The sequence below is a fragment of the Mustela nigripes genome, chromosome 4, assembly GCF_022355385.1.
Source record: "Mustela nigripes isolate SB6536 chromosome 4, MUSNIG.SB6536, whole genome shotgun sequence".
NCBI lineage: Eukaryota > Metazoa > Chordata > Mammalia > Carnivora > Mustelidae > Mustela > Mustela nigripes.
In genome coordinates this window covers 163,972,319-163,998,387 of record NC_081560.1, presented here as the reverse complement: position 1 = coordinate 163,998,387, position 26,069 = coordinate 163,972,319, and the positions used below count along the sequence as shown (strand labels likewise).

Here is a 26,069-nt window from a genome sequence, read left to right as displayed (position 1 = left end):
GTTTAGAAACCAGCATCTGGTTTAGAATGTTTTCATCACTCCAACAAGATGCCTCATGTTTACAGTGAATCCCCCTTCCCATCCCCAACCCAGGAAATCACCAGTTTGCTTTGTTTCTCTAGGTTTACTTTTTTTTTTTTTTTTTTTTAGATTTTAAAAATTTATTTATTTGACAGACAGAGATTACAAGTAGGCAGAGAGAGAGAAAGAGGGAGGAGGAAGCAGGCTCCCTGCTGAGCAGAGAGCCCGATGTGGGGCTCGATCCCAGGACTCTGGGATCATGACCCGAGCCGAAGGCAGAGGCTTTAACCCAGTGAGCCACCCAGGCGCCCCTCTGTAGGTTTACTTTTGCAGGACGTTTCATAGAAACAGAGTCACTTAATACGTGGTTTTTCGTGGTGGTTTCTTTCACTTAGCATAGTGTTTTTGGAGCCTACCCATGCAGTAGTATTCAATTACATGGATATACCACATTTGATTTCTTTACTCACCAGTCGAGATACATTTGGGTAGTTTCTACTGTTTGGCTATTATGAAGAGGCTGCTATAAACATTCTCATGTTCAAGTCTTTCATCTCTTGACTAGGTACCCAGAAGGAATTGTTGGATTGTATGGTAAATTTACAGTTAACTTTGGGAGGGGGGCTTTACTTCATTCCTTTTATTCCTTTTTTAATTTATTTTAATTTTTATTTTTTTAATTTTTATTTTTTTAAAGATTTTATTTATTTATTTGACAGAGAGAGATCACAAGTAGGCAGAGAGGAGGAAGCAGGCTCCCTGCTGAGCAGAGAGCCCGATGTGGGACTCGATCCCAGGACCCTGAGACCATGACCTGAGCCGAAGGCAGCAGCTCAACCCACTGAGCCACCCAGGCGCCCTATTCCTTTTTTTAGAACAGCTTTATTGAGATATAATTTGTATACCAAAAGATTCACTTGATTTACATATACAATTCACTGAATCTGTAAATTAGTATATTTACAGAGTTGTGCAATCTAATCGTAGAACACTTCTAGCATCTTGAGTCATGACATTTCCACTCCCAGGCAACCTCTTGTTTACTTTACTATATGAATTGGATCATGTAGTATGTGGCCGTTTTTATCTGACTTCTTTCACCAAGCATAATACTTTTAAGGTTCATCCATGTTATGCAATATATCAGTATGTCACTCCTTTTTATTGTCAAATGGTATTTTGTTGTATGGACATGCCATATTTTGTTTATCCATTCACCAGTTAATGGACATTTGGGTGTTTCCACATTTTGTCTATTTTGAATAATACTGCTATGAACATCCATGTACACGTTTTTGTGTGGATGTATGTTTTCATTTCTCTTGGGTAGATACATAGGGGTGAACTTACTGGGTCATGTAGTAAGTATATATTTAACCTTTTAGGAAACTGCCAAACTGTTTTCTATAGTAGCTGCAACATTTATTTTCCCATCAGAGGGTTCCAGTTTCTCCCTATTCTCATCAACACTTGTTGTACTTTTTGATTGTGACCATTCTAGTAGATGTGAAGTGATGTCTCATTGTGGTTTTGTGCTGTATTTCCTTATGACCAATAATGGTGACCAACTTTAAGTGTGCTTGTTAGCTATTCATATATATCCACTTTGGTGAAATATCTATTCAGATCTTTTGCCCACTTTTGAATTGGGTTGCTTGTTTAATTACTGTGTTGTAAGCGTTCTTGATGTGTTCTGGTTATATGATCAGATTTATGGATTGCAGTTGTTTTCTCCTAGGTTGTGATTCATCTTTTCATTTTCTCAATGGTATCTACTGAAAGATATTTGAGGGGGAAAGGAACGAGACTCTGAGCTGTGCTTCAGAAAGAGTCTGGCGGCTGTGTGTAGGATTGATTGAAACAGAGAGAGACTTCTCATTAATACATCTCCTTAAATTGTAAGATAGGGAATAAGCCCAGGCCAAGTTTCTCAAAATTCTCTGGGAATCAAAGGGTTATAAGCAACTATTTATTGAAGCCTGTTTACAATCCGGTTAATCAGTAAGCCAGAATCAGTGAAACTGCCCATTCTGGAGGAGTGCAAAACCTTTCAAAAGGTTTCGCTGGATGAGGAGAAGCCGAGAGATGAGTGGCTGTTCTAGAGCTACATAAATAATTTCCAGCTCTGAACGGGACAATTCTGAACTTCCTTGCCAGGTTCTGTCACGCTGGTGTTTACTGGCAGGGAAACCAGGAAGAGCTGGTTCTTGGCCGTTGGATTTTGACTAGTTACTGGGAGAGGTGGAGCCAATTTTAGTGGGTCTCTGAAAAAGCCCAGCAAGATGTCAGGGCTGCTCTCAGTCTCCTTCCACCTTATCCTCCTCTTCAAGTTTGTTGCCCCAGTGACCTTTCGCCACCACCGCTATGATGAGCTTGTGCGGACGCTGTACAGGGTGCACAACGAATGCCCCTACATCACGCGGGTTTACAGCATCGGGCGCAGCGTGAAGGGGAGACACCTCTACGTGCTGGAATTCAGCGACTACCCTGGGATCCACGAGCCTCGTAAGCCCTGAGCGGTTCTTGGGGTGCATGGGGCAGGACCCTTTCCTTACAAATCCAGTAATTGGGGTGGTTTCTGGGGAAGTCCATAGACCCCTCCACCTACAAATTATCACCTTCCTCCAGCTGTGCTAAGTATTTCCCTACTTAACCCTCACATTGGCCCTGCTTCTGGGGACCTGCAGCCCCAGTTCAGGCTCTAGTCTGTTCTTCCTTTTGAAGTTCTGTTTGCTCAAGACCTTCATGGTTAAAGGTGAGTCTTCTTCCTTGCTTCCACCGCGTCCCCCTGCCTTCCCTCCTGTTACTCTTCTTTTTTCCATGTTATTATGCTGTCTTTACTCAGTGCTTCAGAAGACACAAGCAGAAACAATTAGCTCTTCTCATTCTGCCAGGAAACCTCAAAGGGTTTGGGGATGTCTCTTTGGGGAATGATCCTGGAGAGAGATTGAAGTCTTGGATATTAGTTTTACTCATTGGATTACTTTTTGTTTGTTTCTATTATAAAAGCAATCTGTGTTTAGATTGGAAGTAGAAATTAGATAAAGAAACAAGAACAAAACTCATGCATGATCCCACCACTCACAGATGATCATTGTTAAATATAGTGATGCGTGTCCTTCCAGATCTTGTGTATGCATGTTTAACAACCCCACCTCACACATTTTTTTTTATAAAAATGGAATCATACTAGAACTGCTTTTCTCATTTCATCATCTTTCATAATTAGTACCCATGTCCATAAGTGTGCATCTACATCATTTTTTCGGGCTATGTAATATTCCATTGTATGGTTGTAGGTAACTCTTCATTGACTGATAGACATTTAAGTTGTTTCTAGTTTCTCAGTTCTTCACTTAAAGCAGTTGTGACATCCAAATTATGTCAGTTCTTGCTTCAACCTGTCAGCTTCAAATCTCTCTTTCCCTTTCCACTTCCACATCCCCCACACTAGGCAAACACTATCACAACCTGCCTAAAACGCTGCACTAGGCTCCTGACTCTCCTAACCCCTACCTGCCACCACTCTCTAAACCTTCCATTTAGCACACAGATGCCAGAATACTTTCCCCAGATACTGATCTCATCCTCTCACTGCCCTGCTTAGAGTCCTTCAGTGACAACCTCACACGCAGTGGATCCTGTCCCTGACGGCTTCAGAATGTTACCTGGCCTGTGGGGAGGGTAGGGGCAGTAGAGTGGCAGTAGCTCAAGGAAATCTGTGCCATTAAATGAGGATAAGGACTTTGCTTTGAAGCCACACTTGCACTGAAAACACCATGCTTTTGGGGGTGTGTGCTCATTGTGGAAGCTTCTGGGTGCTAGCGGACATCATAGATTAGCCCCTCGCTCCCACGCCCTCTTCCACTGCCTAGCAGTCCAGGTCTCCTTAAGGCTTTCTCATCCTATTCTAGTCCTCACTAAGCTCTGTCTTCTCTGATGCCCTACCATTTAGCTATTCTTCCATGCAATCATTCATTATTCATTCCACAAATATTACTGATTATGCACTATCTGCAAGCCTTTTGTAGACTCTGAATAGACAACAAACAGAGAATAAAACAAAGACCACTCCCTCGGGGGCCTTAATTCTAGTGGTGTAAGACTGGTAACAAGGGGGTAAGTAAATGTATATTGAATCAGATGGAAAAAAGTGCTATAGAGAAAAACAACCTTTGAGAGAGAGAGAGAGAGAGAGAGTCTACCAATGCTGGGGAGAGAGTTGTTAACTGTTTAGGAAAAGTTTCTCCTTTGAGGTGGTTTTGAGCATGTGCTGGAACACGCCATACTAGAACTGGAGAGGAAAATATCTGCAGGCAGAGGGAAGAGCAGGAGCTTGCTTGGCATGTGTGAGGAACGGCAAGGAGTCCCCTGTGGCTCCAGCAGAGTGAACAACGGGAAAGCAAGGTCGGAGCAGTATGGTTGGGGGTAGGGCTCCTGGGCAGGAGATCAAGCCTTTGTGAAGATTTTGGCTTTTAGAGTAAAGTGAGAAGCCGCTGGAGGGTTTTAAGCAGAAAAATGACATGATCTGGCTTAGAATTTTTTAAAAGACCATTCAGAATAGGGATAAATTATAAAAGACAGCTCAGAACAGGACTCAGCAAACTATAGCCTGAGGGCCAGACCCCTGTTTAGGTAAATAAAGTTTCACTAAAATACAGCCATGCCCTTTCTTTCTTCCTTTCTTTCAAGTAAACTCTACACCAATGTGGGGCTTGGACTTATGGCCCCAAGATCAAGAATCACATGTCCTCGGGGTGCCTGGGTGGCTCAGTGGGTTAAAGCCTCTGCCTTTGGCTCAGGTCATGATCCCAGGGTCCTGGGATGGAGCCCCGCATCGGGCTCTCTGCTCTGTGGGGAGCCTGCTTCCTCCTCTGTCTCTCTGCCTGCCTCTCTGCCTACTTGTGATTTCTCTCTCTGTCAAATAAATAAAATCTTAAAAAAAAAAAAAAATCACATGTCCTACTGACTGAGCTAGCCAGGACCCCTGCCCATTTGTTTTTGTATTGACTATGTCTGCTGTTGCTGGAAATGTGGAGTAGCTAGACAGAAACAATACAGCCCACAGTCCCAAAGTATTTACGATTTGGCCCTGCACAGAAAAAGCTTGTTGACCAGTGACTCTGAAGAATAGACTTGATGGGTGGGGCAGATGCAAGCTGTTCTAGAAGATTTCCTGTAACAAACCAGGTTGTCAGCATATGGAGCCTGAACCAAAATGATAGCAGGGGTTGTCATGAGAAGTGGTTTTATTCTGGGTAAGTGGAAGGTGGGGACCAAGAATTTCATATCAAGCACCTTTAAGCACAAGACATTATACTGGGCTCTATAGGGCAGTTTATAATTGCAATTTGTCCAAAAGGGCCTCAGGAATCATTGGAAAAGACCCAGTGGAAGCGTAAGATTTTCATTTATTCATTAGGGAGAAAGGTCCTTCTGCAAGGTGAGGAAACCTTGGCGCTTGCACACTTTCTCCATCTTCTCTCTTCCTGCCTCTTCTTGCCCTTGCAGTGGAGCCGGAAGTCAAGTACGTGGGAAACATGCACGGCAATGAGGCTCTGGGCCGCGAGCTGCTGCTGCAGCTGGCCGAGTTCCTGTGCGAGGAGTTCCGGAACGGGAACCAGCGCATCGTGCGGCTGCTGGAGGGCACGCGTGTGCACATCCTGCCGTCCATGAACCCCGACGGCTACGAGGTGGCCGCCGCCCAGGTACCGAGCCCCAGAGCGGGGCCCTCTGCACAGCAAGGCCCTCTGACCAGTCCTCCCGGTCTCGCTGCCAGTGCCACCCTGTCATCGAGAAAAAGCCGATGGGACTACAACACAGTGTGGAGACCCGGTTTCAGCCGTGTGGCAGCCTAGGCGGTGAACGTGGGCTCCCTCTGAGCTTCCTTCTCTCCACACCTTTCCCGCTGACCTCCGGGTTTTATTATGAGGATCGAGAGGCAGTGTCTGTGACAATGCTTCCTAACCTGGAAAATATTAAACAGGTGTGAAGGGCTCTTGCAAAACACACCTCCTTCCCTCGATTTTTAGCTTCGAACCCTACATACTCTTCTCCCTCCCACATCACACTTCCATTTGTGTTTGTGGGGGAATAGAACTAGCTTGTCCCACAATTGTGCAGGTGGGGGCTAACTCTAGATACTTCATGCTTTGGGTTGTATTTCTTTTCTTTTTTATTGAGGTATAATTGACATACAATATTATATTAGTTCTTGGTGTACAACATAGTAATTGGACATTTGTGTACTTTGCTAAGTGAATACTACATTTCGGTATGGCTTTTTCCTTTACTAGTATAGTACTCAGCCTTTAAATTTTCTAGAATTACATCATCAGGGATCTATGAGCTTTTACTTTATTTTCCAACATAAATTCAAAATGTCAGTGTATCTAACTTTAAATCAATGATATATTTTTTTTTGTGTGTGACTGTGCATCGGAATCATAGGTGAAGGTTTTTTGAAATACAGATTCGTAGCCTCCCCCCACCCCCATCTACTGAATTGGGATTTTTCCAGGGTGAAGCCAGGCATCTGCCTTACACAGTATATATGTTCCTTTAAAAGCTATGTCTAAACTTTGGTTTGTTTGGGCTGTTGGACGAAGGGATGGGGGTTTCTAAATTAAAGAGGCTTTCCGCCCCCCAACTTAAAAATGTCTGTTTGAGACAGTCTTGAAATTTTTTTGCCATTTTTAAGACTAAATTTCACTACTTTACTTTTTTTTAAAAAAAATTTATTATGGTAAGAGCACCCAAGATGAGGTCTACCTTCTTAACAAAACTTTAAGTGTACAAGACAGTATTGTTGACTATAGATACAGGTATTGTCTCCAGTTCTGGTCTCCAGAACTTATCTATCCTCCTCAACCAAAACTTTATGTACCTTCATTAATAACTCCCCATTTCTACCTCCTCCCAGCCCCACAGAGGCAACCCCCCTCTACTCCTTGATTCTGTGAATCTGACCACTCTGTCCTGTACAAGTGGAACCATGCAGCATCTGTCCTTTTGGTCCATCCCATTTTAAACCTACTTGAGGATAGGGCTGGGGAGGTAAGTAGAGACAGGGGGAGGGAATGCCGCCAAGATGTTGAATGAAACACAAATTTGCCCCCTGCAATCTCACCACTTCCTGTCAATTCAGTTCAACAAATGAGAAAAGAAAGCTTTGTTTCCCCACTGGAAAATCATACAAGTGTACCTTAATATCTAGAGACTTGAGTTTCCAAAGTAGCAGGAACCTTTGAAAGAGATGTGAGGGGAGACCTCCAGCCTGGCTGCTCTCCTTCTATTGGCCCTTCCCAATACTGCATTGGGGAAACTGGAGAATGTCAGACTTGCGTGCATCTTTCCGGGAATGAGGTGGGGTGCGATAAAGTAGGAAAAAGCCCTGACAATGCCCCTCAATCTTGGAGCCATCTTTGGGGAGCCAGTTACCTTTACTTACCTACTGTGTACTTGTTCAGAGGGAGCAGATCTTGAACCTGAGCCCAAGAGAGACCCCATCAAAGTTCTCAAACTCCCAGAGCTATCTTCCATATCCAAAGAAAACCTGTCTGCGTGGCTACACCGGGGAGACCCACCTAGCCACCAAACTTTAAAGCTACCTGTAGATAAAACAGAATAACCTCCCCTCTCCCCATCCCACTAAAGATTTCCAAATCTTAATGCCTAGAACTTGTGCATATGTCATGTTACATGATGAGGGAGAATTAAGGTTGCTGGTGTACTTAAGGTTGCTAATCATCTGACCTTAAAATATCCTGGATTATTTGGATGGGTTCAATGTAATCAATCACAGGAATCCTTCAAATGTGGAAGAGGAAAACCAGAGGTCACAATGAGAGAGATTTGAAGATGTCGTGCTATTGGGCTCTAAGAAGAAAGAAGGGACATGAGACAAGTAATGTGGGTGGCCTATAGAAGCTGGGAAAAGCTGGAAACAGATTCCCTTATAGACCTCACAAGGAACACAGCGCTCCTGACACCTTGATTTTAGTCTTGTGAAACCCATTTCAGTCTTCTGACCTCCAAAACTATAAGATAATAACCTGTGTTTTTTAAGCCACTAAGTATGTGGTAATTTGTTACAGAAGGAAACCTAACCTGTTTATGGGAACTTTCTGTTACGGAAACTCCTCATCTGCCAGCCTTATGACCTGGCGTGAGTAGTAAATCAACTGATAAGTAAATTAACATAGCTTTTAATATGAACATTAGGAGCTACATTGATATGAATGTGCAAGTAATGAAAAACACCTGGAAATGAAATGAAAATCATTGTCTCATACAAGTGAAAAATCAAACTCCCAATTGAAAAATTACATGAATATTTCCCCTGAACAGAATTAATATAGGGAACTTAAGGTAACTTAAAGAAATATTATGTTCTCAATGAGATATAAGAATAAAATATGAGAAGAATGCCATGAAAAATAGAGAAATTTAAGAACAATAAGAATTTTTTAAAAATATGAAAGTGGTATTACATCTGTGAGTTGGTGTCCAACATCCATCCATTCACTCCACTTCCAGGAAAGGCCACCGGTTTGGGCTCTACTCTCCAGTCCACAGGGGTCCAGTGGACACTATTCCCCTTCTCCAGTGCCTTACAAAACATTAAATGGAATTTCTGTTTTGTGAAGGCCTTTGAATACATCTTTATTTTACTACTTGATATATCTTAATTATTTACATATATGTCTATCTCTTTGTATATAATATGAGTTTCTAGAAGGCTGGCATAATGTCTCATTATCTTTTTTCATAGTGTCTTTCAGAGGGCTTTGAGTAGAGATGCATTTAAGTGAATGTTGATTGGCTAAAAGGATAAATGAATGAGTGAATACATACCAAATAAATGCTACAATTTGAAATGTGAGCAGAGAAATGAAGGGATCCAGGAAGTTGATGCTGCTAAGAAGAAAAATAAACAAGGATCCTAAATTTAAAAAATAAAGGGGTTAGGGGTGATTTCCACAGTACAGCTGCTTTGGAAACAGTTTAGCACTTTCTGAAAAAGTTAAATATAAACTTAAAGTATAACCTGGCAATTCTACTAGTAGGTATCTACCCAAGAGAAGTAAAAACATACATCCATACAAAGACTTGTATGGGAATGCTCATAGCAACATTTTCACAATAGCCAAAAAGTGGACATAATCCAAATGTCCATGTGCAGGGTCCAATAGTATCCCCCCCTCCCAAATTCATGCCTATCTGGAACCTCTGGCTGTGACCCTATGAGGAAATAGGGTCTTTACATATGCAATCAAGTTAAGATAAAATCATACTGGATTGGGGTGACTAACTCAAACATGACTGGTGTCCTTATAAGAAGAAAGAAATCTGTACAGAGACACACACAGGGGAGAAGACCTGTGATGGGAGTAGAAATTGGAGTAATGAATCTATAGCCAAGGATGGCCACCAGCCACCAGAGGCTGGAAGAGACAAAGAAGGAGCTCCTATGGAGCTTTAGGAGCGTGGGACCCTGCTGACATCTTGATTTCAGACTTCCTGCCGCCAGAACTGTGAGAAGATACATTTTTGTTGTGAAAAGCTACCTAGTTTATGTAATTTGTTACAGCTTACAGCAGCCCTAAGAGCTACGGCTATATGATAGTCTATTAACTGGTGAATAGATGAAGTATAGTAAATCCATAGATTGGAATATTCATCAGCCATAAAAAGGGATAAAGTACTGTTATGTGCTACAACATAGAGAAACCTCAAAACCGTTATGCCCAGTGATAAAAGCCAGACACGCAATGTGTTATCTCTCTTACTGAAAAAGGCAAATCTATGGAGAGAGAAAGTGATGTTCTAGGCTTGGATAAAAAAGAATAATGACTAGAGGGGCATAAGGTTTCCTTTTCAGGGTGTTAGAAATCTTGATAAGTTACACTGTGCTGATGCTCACATGACTCTGTCAGCAGTGACTAATCATTCATTGAGTCATACACTTGAAATGGTGTGCAAATCATACCTATTTTGGTATATAAATTAAATCTCAATAAAACTATTTTAAAAAAATAGAGGTTCCCATTATCCTTAAACACCTTACTCTTGTTAGAGCCTCTCCTGGGATCTCTACCAGTAGCGTACAGGGAGACTTGAACCACACCACTGGGTCTTTAGATGAATTAAAGAAGAAAATTCTACATCAGTCGAGAGATTAAACTAATGTCCCTCAATACTATGCTACATAGTATTCTTCAACAATAGGATTCGGCCTGAAACCTTCCTTTTTCTCTTCATTTTCCCACTAGGGTGCAGACAGTTCTGGGTATCTGGTTGGCAGGAACAATGCAAATGGAGTGGACCTGAACCGCAACTTCCCGGATCTCAACACCTACATCTACTACAATGAGAAACACGGAGGCCCCAACCACCACTTGCCTCTTCCAGACAACTGGAAAAGTCAGGTAGGAGATGAAATTTGCATGCAGAAGCAGGTAAATAAACATCTGGAATTTCCAGCAACCTTCCTATCAATTAAACAAGCAAGAACTAAGCATCAGCTCAACTCCATGTTAATCTGACCAGAGCAGTAGGAGCAGTTATCTTCCATTCTTTGCATCCATTCTCTCCCCCCAGCAACCCCAGCAGAACACCCCTCATGGAGCACATGCTGTTTGATGTTAGTGGCCATGGTAGTCAAGGCAAAACGCTATCCCACAGCTACATGGTACTTTACACTTGTACAAAATTCTTTCTTAGTGAGCATTTCAGGTGATTGTTCTAACACTGTGTGGTGAATGCATGGAGCATTCATCCATCCCTGTTTCACAGCTTGCATAGCTAATAATTGATGGACTCAGGATTAAACCCCAGGTCTTCTGACTCAGAAGCCAAGGTTCTTTCTCCTGCACCATACTGTCAACAGAGGACTCTAGCATTCTTTTTTTTTTTTTTTCCTTTTTTTGTTTTAAGATTTTATTTATTTATTTGAGAGAGAGACAGTGAGAGAGAACATGAGCAAGGAGGTCAGAGGGAGAAGCAGACTCCCCATGGAGCTGGGAGCCCGATGTGGGACTCGATCCCGGGACTCCAGGATCATGACCTGAGCTGAAGGCAGTCGTCCAACCAACTGAGCCACCCAGGCGCCCCGGACTCTAGCATTCTATAGAGAAGTCTCTCTTACACGTGATGCACTGTGTGCACACCAACAATTAGCTATAGAAGGAGGTACAGGGAGCTCTGAGCTCTCCAACCATGCTACCCCTCTTCAGATCAACCCCCCTCCCTTTTCTAAATAGACTTGATTTTTTTTCATCCAACAAGAAGCCACAACTTTATGAATCATAGAAACAGCACAAATTTCAAACCAAGCTATGGTTATTTTTTTGAAACACCAAAAACCAGGTGCTCCGTTTTCCTATGGTTACATGGTTTATTATGTAATAGCATTCCTGCTATTCAGGTTTGGACTGCGTTTGCTCCTGACACATTTGCTTGTGATGTGACCAATTCTATGTCCTTAACCTCTACACCTCTACACAGGAAGAGGTTTGATCAACCTCTTCCTCTTTACTCTCCTCGAGTACAATTCAAGCCCATGTGTTTTCTTGAATGTCTGAGACAGCTTTATTTATTTTTTGTGCAGTTTTAGATTCACAGCAACATTGAGGGGGAAGTATAGAGTTCCCATGTACCCCCAGCTTTCCTTGATCAACCTCCCCCATCAGAGTGGTAATTTGTTACAATCAAAGAACTTGGCTGACTGAACATCATCACCCAAGTCCATAGTTAACGTTAGTGTTCACTCTTTGTGTTGTACATTCTCTGGGTTTTCACGAATGGGTCATGGCCTCTGTCCTCTGCTATAGTTTCATACTCAATGGTTTCACTGCCTTAAATGCTCTCCTTTCAGCTGTTTTGTTTATTGGGATTCCACATGCTATTTCATTTTGAAAAAGACTCCATCTACTTAATTTTTTAAACCATCAGACAAAAGACCAAAATTTCCCCACCTACACTTCTCATATCTAGGAGGATGCTCTTCGTTGTACTCAGACATGCCCTCTTCTTAGGCCGGTTCCTGACAGACTCATTTGCATAGCCATTTGGACTTCTGGTTGCCGCTTCACCGCCAGGCCCTCATCTCTCCACAGGTGGAACCGGAGACACAGGCTGTGATCCAGTGGATCCGCTCCTTCAACTTCGTTCTTTCAGCCAATCTCCACGGAGGGGCAGTGGTGGCCAATTACCCGTATGACAGATCCCTTGAACATCGGGTTCGAGGGTTCCGCCGGACTGCCAATACCCCCACGCCAGATGACAAGCTTTTCCAGAAGGTATGCAGAATGGCAGCTTGTTTGGCCAGAGGCACCTGAGGCTCAGGGGAGTATTGGAGGGGGTCTAATGTATAAGGTTATGGTCATATGGCTACATTAAGGAAAAATAGACCATGTACATGAAAAAACATTTACATAATAGTTCAAAACAGCAGGAGAATAAAAAATCAGATTATTTTATAGTTAATATATTAATAAATATTAATATAATAATTGACATTAATTGTTAATTCATTGGTTAATGATTTCCATAGAGAATAACACCAGCTATTGCTTTGCAAAGCAAATAAATTATTATACTTTTTTCTCCTAGTAATCTCATTTTTTCCACTGTTGTGAAGTAGTAATGAAAGAGAATTGTAGAGATTCCACATATATTCCTCTCCCTCCAACACACCTCTCATCCCCAATACATACAGTAGTACCCCCTTTATCTTTGGGGGATACATTCTAAGACCTCCAGTGGCTGCCTGAAACCACAAATAGTACTGAACCCTATATATCATTTTTTCCTATACATACCAAAAATAGTTTATTAATAGGCATGGTAAGAGAGTGGCGATAATAGCTAATAATAAAATAAAGCAATTATAGCAATGTACTATAATAAAATATATGTGAATACGGCCTTTCTCTCAAAATATCTTACTGTAGGGGCACCTGGGTGTGTCTCAGTTAAGCAGCCAACTTTTGGTTTTGGCTCAGCTCATGATCTCGGGGTCCCGAGTCAAGCAGCGAATAGGGTTCTGTGCTCAGCAGTTAGTCTGAAGATTCTTTCCCTCCCTCTCCTTCTGCCCCTCTCCCTGTCTGTGGCCATGCTTACTCTCTGTCTCTCAAATAAATAAACAAATCTTTTTAAGAAAACTTACTGTACTGCACTCACCCTTCTTGTGATGATGCAAGATGATAAAATGCCTACATGGTGAGATGAAGTGAGCTGGTTGACATAGGCTTTGTGACCCCGTATTAGGCTACTGCTGACCTTCCAACCTATTGTAGAAGGAGGATCATCTGCTTCCAGACCACAGGTGTCTACAAGTAACTGAAACCACAGAAAGCAAAACCATGGGTTGGCGGGGGGATTGGGGGGATTATTGGAATTCTTTTCATGGCCAAGGCCTATCATACTTCGTCCTTGTTTTCTTTCATAAAACTCAGCTAGAAAATGGTACACCTAGAAAAGAGTTTACTTACATATCATCTAGTGTCACCCCTCACTTTGCACTTGAAGAAACTTATTCCCAAGTAGAAACTTATCCCCAAGAGAGTAGAAAAATCAGAATATAGCTCTTCTTCTTCTTCTTCTTTTTTTTTAAAGATTTTATTTATTTATTTGACAGAGAGAGATCACAAGTAGGCAGAGAGGCAGGCAGAGAGAGGGAGGAAGCAGGCTCCCTGCCAAGCAGAGAGCCCAATGAGGGACTTGATCCTAGGATCCTGAGATCATGACCTGAGCCAAAGGCAGAGGCTTAACTCACTGAGCCACCTGGGTGCCCCCAGAATACAGCTCTTCTAACTCTAGTCCAACACACGCATGTGTGCGCGTGCACGCGCGCACGCACACACACACACATACATACACCGTCTTCCTATGCCTGCTGGTGTTTTCTTTGACTGAACCAAGTAATCAGTTGTGTATACATAGTGGGGTTTCATGGTGTCACCCTGTTCTAAGTAGGAGCATTGTTGTATGAGTTGGGAATACTCAGGTCATTTTCCATCTGATATACCTACAGCTGGCCAAGGTCTACTCGTATGCACATGGATGGATGCACCAAGGTTGGAACTGTGGGGATTATTTCCCAGACGGCATCACCAATGGGGCTTCCTGGTATTCTCTCAGCAAGGGTAAGAAGAGTGCTGGGTAAAACAGTGTTGCAAGCTGAAGCGGAATGGGGCTTATCTCCGTTTCTCAGGGAAACAACAGGAATATCACAGAATTTCACTTTTAAGCAGAGACCTGAGAAATGGAGAAGTCTTAAGCTGGCATTTAATGTCCTCTTGTGATTATTTAAAACGAGCGTAGGGACACCTAGTGGTCCTTTAAAACTGGTGGTTTACACAGTAGATCAGAGCATAGGAGAGAAATAATGTAGCCAGGTGATTAAGAATGTGGCTCTAAAGGTATATTGAGTTGAAACCTGGCTTGCCCATTTATCAGTTACGTGGCTTCAGGGTAATTACTTAACCTCTCTGTGCTTTGATTTCTCACTCGTACTTTGACAAATACTTGCCAGGTGCCTGGGTGGCGCAGCCGGTTAAGCATCTGACTTTTGATTTTAGTTCAGGTCATGATCTCAGGTCATGAGATTGAGCCCCACATTGGGCTGCACGCTGGTTGTACAGCCTGGTTAAGATTCTCTCTCTCTTCACCTCTCCTCCTGTCCCTCCCCCCCACCACGATTTCTCTCAGATTAAAAAAAGAAGAAAGAAAGAATAACAATACTTGCGTTGTAAATTTGATGTGAATATTAAGCGAAACAATGTGCATAAAGCATTTGGAAATGCCTGGCTTATAAATGTTAGGGTCTTCTCTTTTTTCCTGTAAGATTTATTTATTTGTTAGAGAGAGAGAAAGAAAGAGAGCACAAGCAAGGGGAGGAGGGAGAGAGGGAGAGGGAGAAAGAGAATCTCAAGCAGACTACTCAATGAGCACGGAGCCCGACCTGGGGCTTGATCTCACAACCCTGAGATCATGACCTGAGCAGAAATCAAGAGTCAGGTGCTTAACTGACTGAGCCACCCAGGTGCCCCAAATGTTGGGCTCTTTTTTTTTTTTTTTAAGGATTTAAAAAATTTATTCATTTGAGAGAGCATGAGAGCTAGAGCATGAGCTGGAGATAGGGAGTCCAAGGGAGAGGGAGAAACAGACTCCCCACTGAGCAGGGAGTCTGATGTGGGACCTGATATCAGAACCCCAGGGTTCTCCCCCCTGAGCTGAAGGCAGATGCTCAACAACTGAGCCACCCAGGCATCCCTATTAGGATCTTTTCTAAGTAGCATGGAGCTATGCTTTACATAGCAACAGATGGCCAAAGGAGCTGGCCTGGACACCCAACAGTTCCTCTACTATGTGCTCTCCCTACCCTACCTGCCCATCTCCTGTGAGCCAGCATTTGCCATGGACATTGGCTATTGATGGCATAGCAGAAACCTCCAAGAAGAGGCTTCTCTCTCTACTCCCTGGGCCTTTCCCAACACCAAGGGTTGAGATAGAACTTCTAGTTATGAACTTTTGGTAGATAGAGAACCTAAAGATAAGGAAGAGGCTGAAACAGGAAGCCAGGTTCTTTTAGTCATCATGTTTTAGCAGCTAGCCATACTTTCAAATCTGACCTGGACAGAGCACAGGTAACAGAAAGCTCACTGGTAAGAGCTGAGTTTACAGCTGGTTCTATGACAAGAAGAGAGGAGGAAGGTTAGGGAGTCACCAAGTACTGGGAGGTGACAGACTTCTTGTGGCTGAAAACTTGCTTGAGCACAAGGTGAGAAGGTTTTGTTGAACTTTAATATTATTTTTTTTTTAGTTTGCATTAGGAAACCAATAGGTCATCTTCCCCTCCAATTTAAAATAAGAACTATACTTCTTCAAATTGCATTTGTTTCTCCCTCCCCCTTCTCATCATCTGGGAAAGCATGGTCCATGTTTCCAATGAAAATCATTGCCCTAAAATAAGCTGATAGAATTCCAAGATTATTCAGCTCATTACAGTGATTGCTCCCACAGTGTGGTCTCTGGACCAGCGCCATTAGCATCATCTGGGAACTTGCTAGGACAAGTTAGGGTTAGGGTTAGGATTAGGGTTAGGACTGCAAATTGGGAAGGACTGCAAATTGGGAAGGGGAGTTCACCCCTACCCACTGAAACCCTAGTTAAGACCCAGCAACTGGGGCACCTGGGTGGCTCAGTGGGTTAAGCCGCTGCCCTCGGCTCATGTCATGATCTCAGGGTCCTGGGATCGAGTCCCACATCGGGCTCTCTGCTCAGCAGGGAGCCTGCTTCCCTCTCTGTCTCTCTCTCTCTCTCTCTCTCTCTCTCTCTCTGCCTGCCTCTTCATCTACTTGTGATCTCTCTCTGTAAAATAAATAAATAAAATCTTAAAAAAAAAAAAAACCCAGCAACTGTATCTGGCTGGAAGGCACAACTTTCTCGATTATTCTGATACAGAGTGATCCAGTGAAAGAGGCGCAGTTCTCCAACTTTTCCCCATTCTCTCTATAACAGCCGCTTATGCTCATCAGCTTAGAGCAGGTGAAGGTGATTAGATGATTTTTTTTTTAAGATTTTATTTATTTATTTCACAGACAGAGATCACAAGTAGGCAGAGAGGCAGGCAGGGAGAGAGGGGAAAGCAGGCTTCCTGCCGAGCAGAGAGCCTGATGCCAGCTTGATCCCAGGACCCTAGGATCATGACCTGAGCTGAAGGAGGCTTTAACCCACTGAGCCACCCAGGTGCCCCAGATGAATCGTTTTTTGCCCAAATACCCTTGCAATATAAACACCACTCTAATAAATCAGGAACATATTTAAAAAATGATCAATTCCACTGGAGAGTACAGAAGATAGAAGCAGACAGGCATTCAATGAAAGAAAACTATAGCTGCCTTCTGCCTTTTCAGGGGCCGGCTTTTCTGGGTTAACTATTTTGAGGTCACTCCTGTGTTCTCAGATAGGAGGAGGGATGTGAAAGCAAGATATTCATCTTTAACGTCCAAGGTCTGAAGAACATCATCACCCAAAGAGAAGATCTGTCCCCTTGGAAGCAATACATGTGCGGGGTCTAATATCAAGGCACCACTAACCAGCAGACTTTGGAAATGTGGAGGGTCAAGGAGTGAATTTAAGGGATGAAATGCAGAGGAGGAAAAGATGGGGGTGACAAAATGGGCATTTATGAAGAGAGAAAACTGGGAAGTTGGGGAAAGGTTTTGTAGGAGATAAATGGACCAGGAGGTAGAATAGAAGGTCATGGGGGGGGGGGGCAGAGCAATCGTGATTATGGAGAGTTGAGTGGGGGCATTGGTGGGATTCAGTTTATACAGATCTGCCTCTGCCCTCTTCCTCTTAGGAATGCAAGACTTTAACTATCTCCATACCAACTGTTTTGAGATCACGCTGGAACTGAGTTGTGACAAGTTTCCTCGCCAAGAGGAATTACAGCGTGAGTGGCTGGGTAATCGGGAAGCTCTAATCCAATTCTTGGAACAGGTAAAATCCCATTCTTGAACTTTCCTGGTTACAGAAAGAGAAGTATTTTCCGATGGTAGGCAAGGATTTTTGTGAAGCTCAGTTCTGACTTTGACTTCGACTTCATACCATACATCTGGGCTTCTTCTACCCATCAGATTTAGTCATTCAACATCATTGAGCACAGTTATCTGTCAGAAATGGTACCATATGCTGGGTGTTATGGGCAAACAAATAGCCCTGCCCATATAAAGTTTGTATTCTAGGGTGGAGAGACAGACACTAAACAAAATAATAAAGTGAATTTTATAGCATGTTAAGTACAAAATCCAATGAAGAAGGCCTTACAGAGAAAATGACATTTAAACAGACTTAAAGAAGGTGAGAGAGAGAATCATGCAGCTTTCTAGGGAAGAAAGGGCTCCCCAGTAAGGACACTGCAGAAAATGCAAAGCCTAAAACAAGTAGTCATTAGGGAAATGCAAATCAAATATATACTTCTTAGGATGGCTTTTATTTAAAAAAAAAAAATTACCTTAAAAGATAGACAGTAGCAAGTGTTGGCAAGGATGTCGAGAATTGGAACCCTTGTGTATTATTTTTTTTAAAGATTTTATTTATTTATTTGACAGAGAGAGAAATCACAAGTAGGCAGAGAGGCAGGCAGAGAGAGAGGGGCAAGCAACTCCCCACTGAGCAGAGAGCCTGATGCAGGGCTGATCCCAGGACCCTGGGATCATGACCTGATCTGAAGGCAGAGGCTTAACCCACTGAGCCACCCAGGCACCCCACCTTTGTGTTTTATTGCCAGGAAAGTGAAATGATGCAGCCACTATGAAAAGTAGTATGTGGTTCCTCAAAAATTAATTGTAGAATAGCCTACATGATCCAGCAATCCACTTCCAGGTATAGATCCAAAAGAACTGAAAGCAGAATCTCAAAAAGATACTTGTACACCGATGCTAATATCAGCATTATTCACAGTAGCTGAAAGGTAACTGTGACCCAGCTTGTGAGTGGATAAATGAAATGTGGTTTGGACATACAATGGAATATTCTTCAGCTTAAAAAAAAAAAAAGGAGGATTCTGCATATATGCTGCAACATGGATGAATTCTGGGGACAGTATGCAGAGAAAAATAACCCCATCGCAAAAAGATAAATATTGTATAATTTTGCTTATATGAGTAGTCAAATCTATAGAGACAGAGAGTAGACAAGTCTCATTTTCTGCCTTAGACTTTCACAGGATCACTTCGAGCATGCTGTTGAGTAGAGATGGTCGGGAAAAGGAGGGTGGGGAAACCAGCTAATTAAGAGGCTATTACCATAATCTTTGTGGAGATCAATTGTAAAAATATAAGAGAAAGGGCTTTGAGGACTCCCAAACACTGAACGCATGTCTTATGGTCATAACCATGCACTGTAAACTTTCTCGCAGGTACACCAGGGCATCAAAGGAATGGTGCGTGATGAGAATTATAATAACCTTGCGGAGGCTGTCATTTCTGTTAGTGGGATTAACCATGACATCACTTCAGGTAGGTGGCCATCCTTAGTGCGGTGAGAAGGAACCTTCATGTCCTCACCTTTTTTCAGCATGATAAGGAGGCCAGTTTGTAAGACAGCGAGACTAGCATGGGTGTCAAGGACATTGGGGTTGAGGACAGGAGAAAGGAAGGATGATAGACATAGGGACAGTGAACTAAGAGGCCAGGACTAGGAAGATGTAACTTCTCTCTCAGCATTTAGGAGTCACTGCCTCATACAGAGGTATTGGTACTGGTGTGAAATGAGGCTAAAGAAGACTATAAAACTGACATTTAGACTTGTCCCGGACCCAGGCATTTCACGACACCTGCATCCAGGGAGAAGTTAACAAGATGGTTTCTATAGGCTTATTGTAGGGCAAGAGTGATAGTGGAAGCAGATCTTGAAACCAACCTGGAACCTCCTAGAATGGTACAGAATATCTCATATGCACAGGTATTGCAAACTGCCCCAGCCAAATTTGATCATGCACAACTCTTGGGTTTATCTTTTCCTTTTTTTTTTTCTTGATGTTTGTTTTGGCATTAATGTAGAACAGTAGCTATCCGTGGCCAGAGGTGGTAAAATTTGCCTATCTCCCACAACCTCTATACAAGCAAGGCTCAACCACATTTTACAACACTGATGCCTAATACCATGCAGGTATCTTACAGTTCAGACTTACAGTCCTGGTTAAACTGGATGGAATCTTGGAGATAACTAATATTACTGGAGGTGGATCCCAACCGGAAAGGCTCATTCAAGGCAAAAGCAGCAACATTCTAAAGGCAGGATTCTATAGCCTCATAGTCAAGCATCAGACAACCAGAATCCTCCCTGCTGATGGTTGGACCCAGGACCATTTAGGCATCAAACCTGAGGCATCCCTCAGAACTTCAGGGCTTGCTAGATTTTTATATCATATTCATACACAGACAGGGAATGTCTCTGAAACATTCTAGATAATCAGTATATGTTGAATAATACTAATTCCACCAATAAGAACCCACTTTCAACACTGATTATGTTAAATTAACAGACTACTCATTTCACCACTGAAAAAGCTCATTGTAACATTCATTATGCTACTTAGAAGAGCATCTAGTGCTGATTACAGAGGAAGATAGCCGGAGCCCTTATAATAGCTCTATCTAGAATTGGGCCTTTCTGATATAATGCTAGCTAACCATTCAGGGGTGTAAATCCCCAATTAAGAAAATGACAGCCCCTGAGGTATAACTTACACTACCCAACATATGCATAATAACTCACTGCTTTTGCAAAAGTACTTTAAAAGGAATTACAGACATTTAGTAGGGGGCAGAGAAGAGACTTCTCTAGTATTTATAGTCAGTTCCATTATTAATTGCATTTATTATTTCAATTATTCATTGCTTAAAAAAAAAAAAACTTCAAAGGCATGGTTACAACTGATTCTAAAGATATACAAAGTCATTAGCCAAAATGTTATATCCCTGCCATAGAAAAATAGGCTTTCTTTTGAATTTTATTTTCCCCATTAGAAGGTGATGGAAGAAATATTAAAGTAGAATTCTCAAAATCAGAGTTTTAGTGGTTATTTAGTCCAGCCCTCCTGCTTAAGAGAAGATTACACACATACACCACCAGTCACAGCTGATTTTTTAACATGGGGCTGTCATGTCCTTTAGTGCAGAACCATGTCCATCAGTGCAGGTTGTGCACTGCATAACTGTGTGGCTTTTCCATGGACACTAATTCATTCTCTGCTTCAGTGCTCACAATTTCATAAGGCAGTCCATTTCTTTTTTGATAATCACTCTGTCACAGTAGTTTTGCTTCTGTCTAGCAAAATCTTCCTCCTACAATTTAAACTCATATTTCTCATTCTTATTTTTTTAGGTAGATGTCATTTCTTCACAGTGGCTTTTTAAACATTGAAACATAAGTCTCTTGTAGTTTCTTTACCATACAAAACGTTCATATATCTTTCAGCCTTTCTCCAAGTGACCCTTTCCTGGTCCTGAGTTTGTTTTAAAATACAGGGTATAGAATTAAATGCAATACTGTCAGTACAGAGCACATTGAAACTTCTACTCCCCATGAGCTGAGAAGCCTGCGTTCTTACTACATAAAATAGCCCAAGATTGTTTTAGATCTTAGCCAGTTTCATCATGCTATTTTAAAAAATCAAGCTTGTGGTCAGCTAAAACCCTCAAATCATTTTTCATATCAAGGCCCCAAGTGGCAGATTTCTAATCAGCAGACTGAGCTATGTTCTTGTAACTTTTAGGTGACCATGGCGATTACTTCCGGCTGCTGCTTCCAGGTACCTACACTGTCACTGCCACAGCACCTGGGTTTGACCCAGAGACAGTGACTGTAACCGTGGGTCCTGGGGAACCAAAACTGGTGAGTTAGGCTGACCTTCACAGAGCACTGTAAAGATCACTTACAACCTCTTGCTTGGTTCTAGTCTTTGCCGAACTTCCTTCTTTCACTTAAAAAATAAAAATTCATTGCTCTCATATGCTTATTTTTCTCCTGTCATTCTACTATTATATCCTTCCCTTTTCTTTTCAGCTTTTTCTCTTTCTTCTGTTTAACATAGCATAATGATGAAAAGGGCTATTTTATAAACCTGGCTCATTTATCTATAGCCCTTGGACAAATTACCTAATTAGTCTTCCTTAACTTCTTCCTCTGTAAATTGGTGATAACAGCACCTCCTTTGTAAGTCTGGGATGAGAAAGTGCATATAAAACATTTAGGACAGTGACCTACATATCAAAAGTGCTTAAAAAATGATAGTTGGTAAATCCCCGAGTCCTTGCCCCAATACACTGACACTTTTGTGTGGCACGCTTCTGTGCCATCAGCTGGGACTACCACCAGATGGCGCTCTAGCCCCTCCTGGTCCCCTGTATGCTAGTTTTCGGCCACTCACCTCAGCAAAAGTGCCAGCTGCTCTCCAGAATTCAGCTCTCCATGGCTGTCTCTTAAAAGCAGGACGAGAAGCAAGAAACTTTTTTTTACCTACTGGCTGGACCTTTTCAGCTTTGCTCATCTTATATTAGGATCTCAGAGCTAAAAAACCTCAGAGATTATCAACACTAATCTTCAGATTTCTCAAATGGGGAAAAGGTAATGAGGCTGTCCTATTTAATGAGGTCCTATGGACCATGTTTCCTACAAGTCCGATCTTCCCTAGGGTCTCCAGACTCTGTCCAGTTCCTTCTCTATACAACCCCAACCCCAGAGCTTAGCCAACTGGCTTGCGCCTTTCCCTGTTAACACTGTGCAGTCAAGTAGCTTGTTTTCTCAAATACAGTTACAGATACCATTCACTGAATGGTTACCATGTATGAGACACTGTATGAGAGCTTTCTAGAATGATCTCATTTAACCTTAACAACAACTCTGTCAGGGGCATGTAAGTATTACCATTTATGGCCAAGGAAACTGTAACTCAGAGAAAGTAAGAAGCATGCCCAGTGTCACACAGCCAGTAAGTGGAGCCACCACTGCAACAACCTCTCTTGGGCCTTCAAGGCTGCCGCCTTAGCCAGCATGCTACAGGGCCTCATACTACGCTTAACAGCCTGTGTTCATAAGCCCTTATTTTAACATAAGGATCCAAATAAAGAGTTCTTTACATCCTCTGAAAAGTCCTCTGAAATTTCTAGATAGTTCCCCCTTTCCCTTCTCTTCCCTCTATTCCTAGCTCCTGCATATTATAAACTACTTCTGTTTGTAGATGAAGGAAGCAAATACTAATTCTGCCATGGCAGCCTGTTATATGGTCCCAGTGTCCCAACCAACTTTCTCTCCCCCCACCCCTTTTAAAAAATTTAATATCAATTTAAGTAACATATAGTGTATTATTAGTTTCAGAGATAGAATTTAGTAATTCATCTGTTGCATGTAACACCCAGTACTCATTACATCCCATGCCCTCCTTAATGCTCATCACCTCGTTACCCCAGCCCCCCAGCCCCTCCCCACAAGCAACCCTCAGTTTGTTTCCTATAGTTAAGAGTCTTATGGTTTGTCTCCCTCTCTGATTTCATCTTCTTTTATTTTTCCTTCCCTTCTCCTATGTTCATCTGTTTTGTTTCTTAAATTCCACATATGAGTGAAATCATATGATGCTTGTCCTTCTCTGGCTTAGTTTGCTTAGCACAATACCCTCTAGTTCCATCCACATCATTGAAAATGGCAAGAGTTCATTGCCTCTGATGGCTAAGTAGTATTCCATTGTTTGTGTGTGTGTGAGTGTGTGTGTGTGTGTGTGTGTGTGTGTGTGTGTGTATCAAATCTTCTTTATCCATTCATCTGTTAAGGGACCTCTGGGCTCTTTCCATAGTTTGGCTATTGTGGACATTGTTGCTATAAATATTTGGGTACAGGTGCCTCTTTGAATCACTATGTTTGTATCTTTTGGATAAATACCTAGTATTGCAATTGCTGGGTCATAGAGTAACTCTGTTTTTAACTTCTTGGGGAACCTCCATACTGTTTTCCAGAGTGGCTGCACTAGCTTGCATTCCCACCAACAGTGTAGGAGGGTTCCCCTTTCTCTGCATCACTGCCAATATCAGTCATTTCCTGACTTGTTAATTTCAGTCATTCTGACTGGTGTGAGGTGGTATCTCATTGTGGTTTTGATCTTTGTCTCCTTGATGCCAAGTGATGTAGGGTATTTTTTCATGTGTCTGTTGGCCATTTGAATGTCTTTGGAGAAATGTCTGCTCATGTCTTCTGCCCATTTCTTGACTGGCTTATTTTTCTTTGGGTGTTGAGTTTGATAAGTTCTTTATAGATTTTAGATACTAGCCCCTTGTCTGATAAGACATTTGCAAATATCTTCTCCTGTCCCCTTTTCTTGTTTTACCCTAAAATCCAAAGGCCGATTGGCAGCTGTGTCCATGAGCTCTGCCTTACAGGTGCTCTTCAGTGTCAGATTCGAACAACGACAAATCTGCTGGAGTCATGTATCCTACTGCAAAAGATTTCATTTCCTTTGTCATATAGACTTTACATAAATCAACATAACCTATCATTGTGTCACATATAACCAAAAAAGAGAAAACAATTGTCTTTTGGATATAATTCCCAGAGAGGAAAACAGCAAAGAACCCATTTGTTGATAGCAGTAGAACTTATCTCTCTTTTCATTTTGAAGCAGAGATCCATCTGGCTGGGGGAAGAAAAAAGGAAAAAAAAAAAAAGGATTATTTACTAGAGGGTTTTCATGTTACAGTTAAGACTCTTTCAGATATCTCCCAGAGTCATCCAGTGTCCTCTTTGCTTTTCCCCACATCTGGCCAGATGTCAGGCTCCTTTCCTTCTTCTCTGTCCTTCCCTCGTTTTGTTGTCTTCTCTCTCTCTTTCCTAGATCTCTGAATTACTATATACGAAATGCTAATGACACAGTACAGTTAGCTCTGATTCCCTCTACTTTGGGGAACTAGCAGAAAAGCTGGCTATGGATTTTTGTGGAAGAGGCAGAAAATAACCTCAGGGAGAGCTCTTGTCTGTTGTTCAAGCCCCAGCTGGCTTCAGCAGCTCAAACTGTTCCAAGGGCCTAAAAGCCAAGGATCCCTCAGGGGAGTGTGGTTAGAACACTGTGCCACTCCCTCTCGCTAGGATGGTTCCACAGCCAGCAGATCCTACACTTGTCAGTCAGAACCATCTTTAGGACTGCATGCCATGTCCAGTGGGCAAGTTTCAATGTATTGCTGGAAAGGATGCATTCCTTGCACATGGAAATTTGGAATTTAAGAAGCCATGGAATAATCTGTATCACCTCTACTATCTATATTTTCAAGCAGTTATGGCAGCAAGTCTCGATCTGAAGGTCAGAGGTATTCATTGACATGCCTGAGCACAGCACCTGTGATTCACATATTGGCATAAAGGGGATCATTATGGCACCATCAATCATAGCTCCTGTCCTCAGCGACAATATTAGTGAAATTGTGGTTTAAGGTATAGATGTAATTTTCTTCTAATAATTAAAAATAAATTTACATTAAGTTCATCCAGGTATACCTTGTGTATAACCAGTGATTATATACCACTTCTTGGGACCATTAGCCAAGCCTGACACCACCAGGGCTGCTGCTAATAATGTTCCTTAGTCCCCTGCCCTTGGGACCCGGAACTGTGGGGAGACCAGGTCCAGACAGGTCTTCCCCAATTTCAATTCCAGGAAACAGAATACTTTCCTAGCTGCTGCTTTTTTTCTTCCAGGTTAACTTCCATCTCAAGAGAAGCGTCCCTCAAACAACCCCACCGAGGAGAGTTCCCAACTCAGGACATGGAGGCAGAGGCAGACTAAAGCATGTGCAGCCCCAGGTCAGCCAGGAAGGAGGAGATGGAGATGATGCAGCCCCAGAGTCCCTGCCTGAGGTCCACAGTGCTGGGGCCACATGGTAGAAAGGCTTGTTCCCACTTTCCCATCACATGAAGCTTTCTTTCTATTTTATTATCTGGTACATATTTAAATACAACCATATTCAGAACAATTCAGAATGGTCTCTGTTCCTGGGGTTAGATCCTCTGATGTGGCAGCGCATCCAATCAGCGGATTCAGTAAGATTTTCCAATTCTGGGGCTATGGTTTGGATCCAGAAGGCTCCACGTCAGTCCACACTGCATCTGGAGACCAGCAGCTGGTTGGCCTTCTACCTCCAGAGTCCAGCCCTGAGCCTGCAACATAGCAGGCACTCGGGAGATTCCGGAATGCATGGCTGAAAGGCTGAGATGATTCATCATTGGTGGTGTTCCCATAGCAAGGACAGGTGACCAAGTCCTCGGCAATCCCGGAGGACTATTTCAACAATAGCCAACAGTTTCTTAATAATAAATGGACTTCACTCACAAATACCTAGATACGGCTCCCCATTTTCGTACATGAGTATTTTACACAACATGTATGTTTCAGAACAGTTTCTGGGTTTGTAAGGGTAATGGGGATGCTGCTGTGGAATGACTCAGTCCTCTCCCTGTGTTGGTGCCACCCAGCACTGCCCACCTCCCTGGGT

At 42.5% G+C, this 26,069-nt stretch overlaps 1 protein-coding gene across 1 annotated transcript; it reads left to right on the top strand.

Moving 5' to 3' along the window:
* The first annotated feature begins 2,071 nt into the window (after window positions 1-2,071).
* Window positions 2,072-25,550, top strand: CPN1 (carboxypeptidase N subunit 1). Its single transcript, XM_059398337.1, is given in 10 exon segments — window positions 2,072-2,526; window positions 5,533-5,729; window positions 10,296-10,451; window positions 12,141-12,323; window positions 14,060-14,171; window positions 17,393-17,532; window positions 18,953-19,052; window positions 21,314-21,432; window positions 25,276-25,383; window positions 25,385-25,550. Coding segments are annotated over 10 exon segments (1,446 nt in total). The 5' UTR covers window positions 2,072-2,303; the 3' UTR covers window positions 25,493-25,550.
* The last annotated feature ends 519 nt before the right edge of the window (window positions 25,551-26,069 follow it).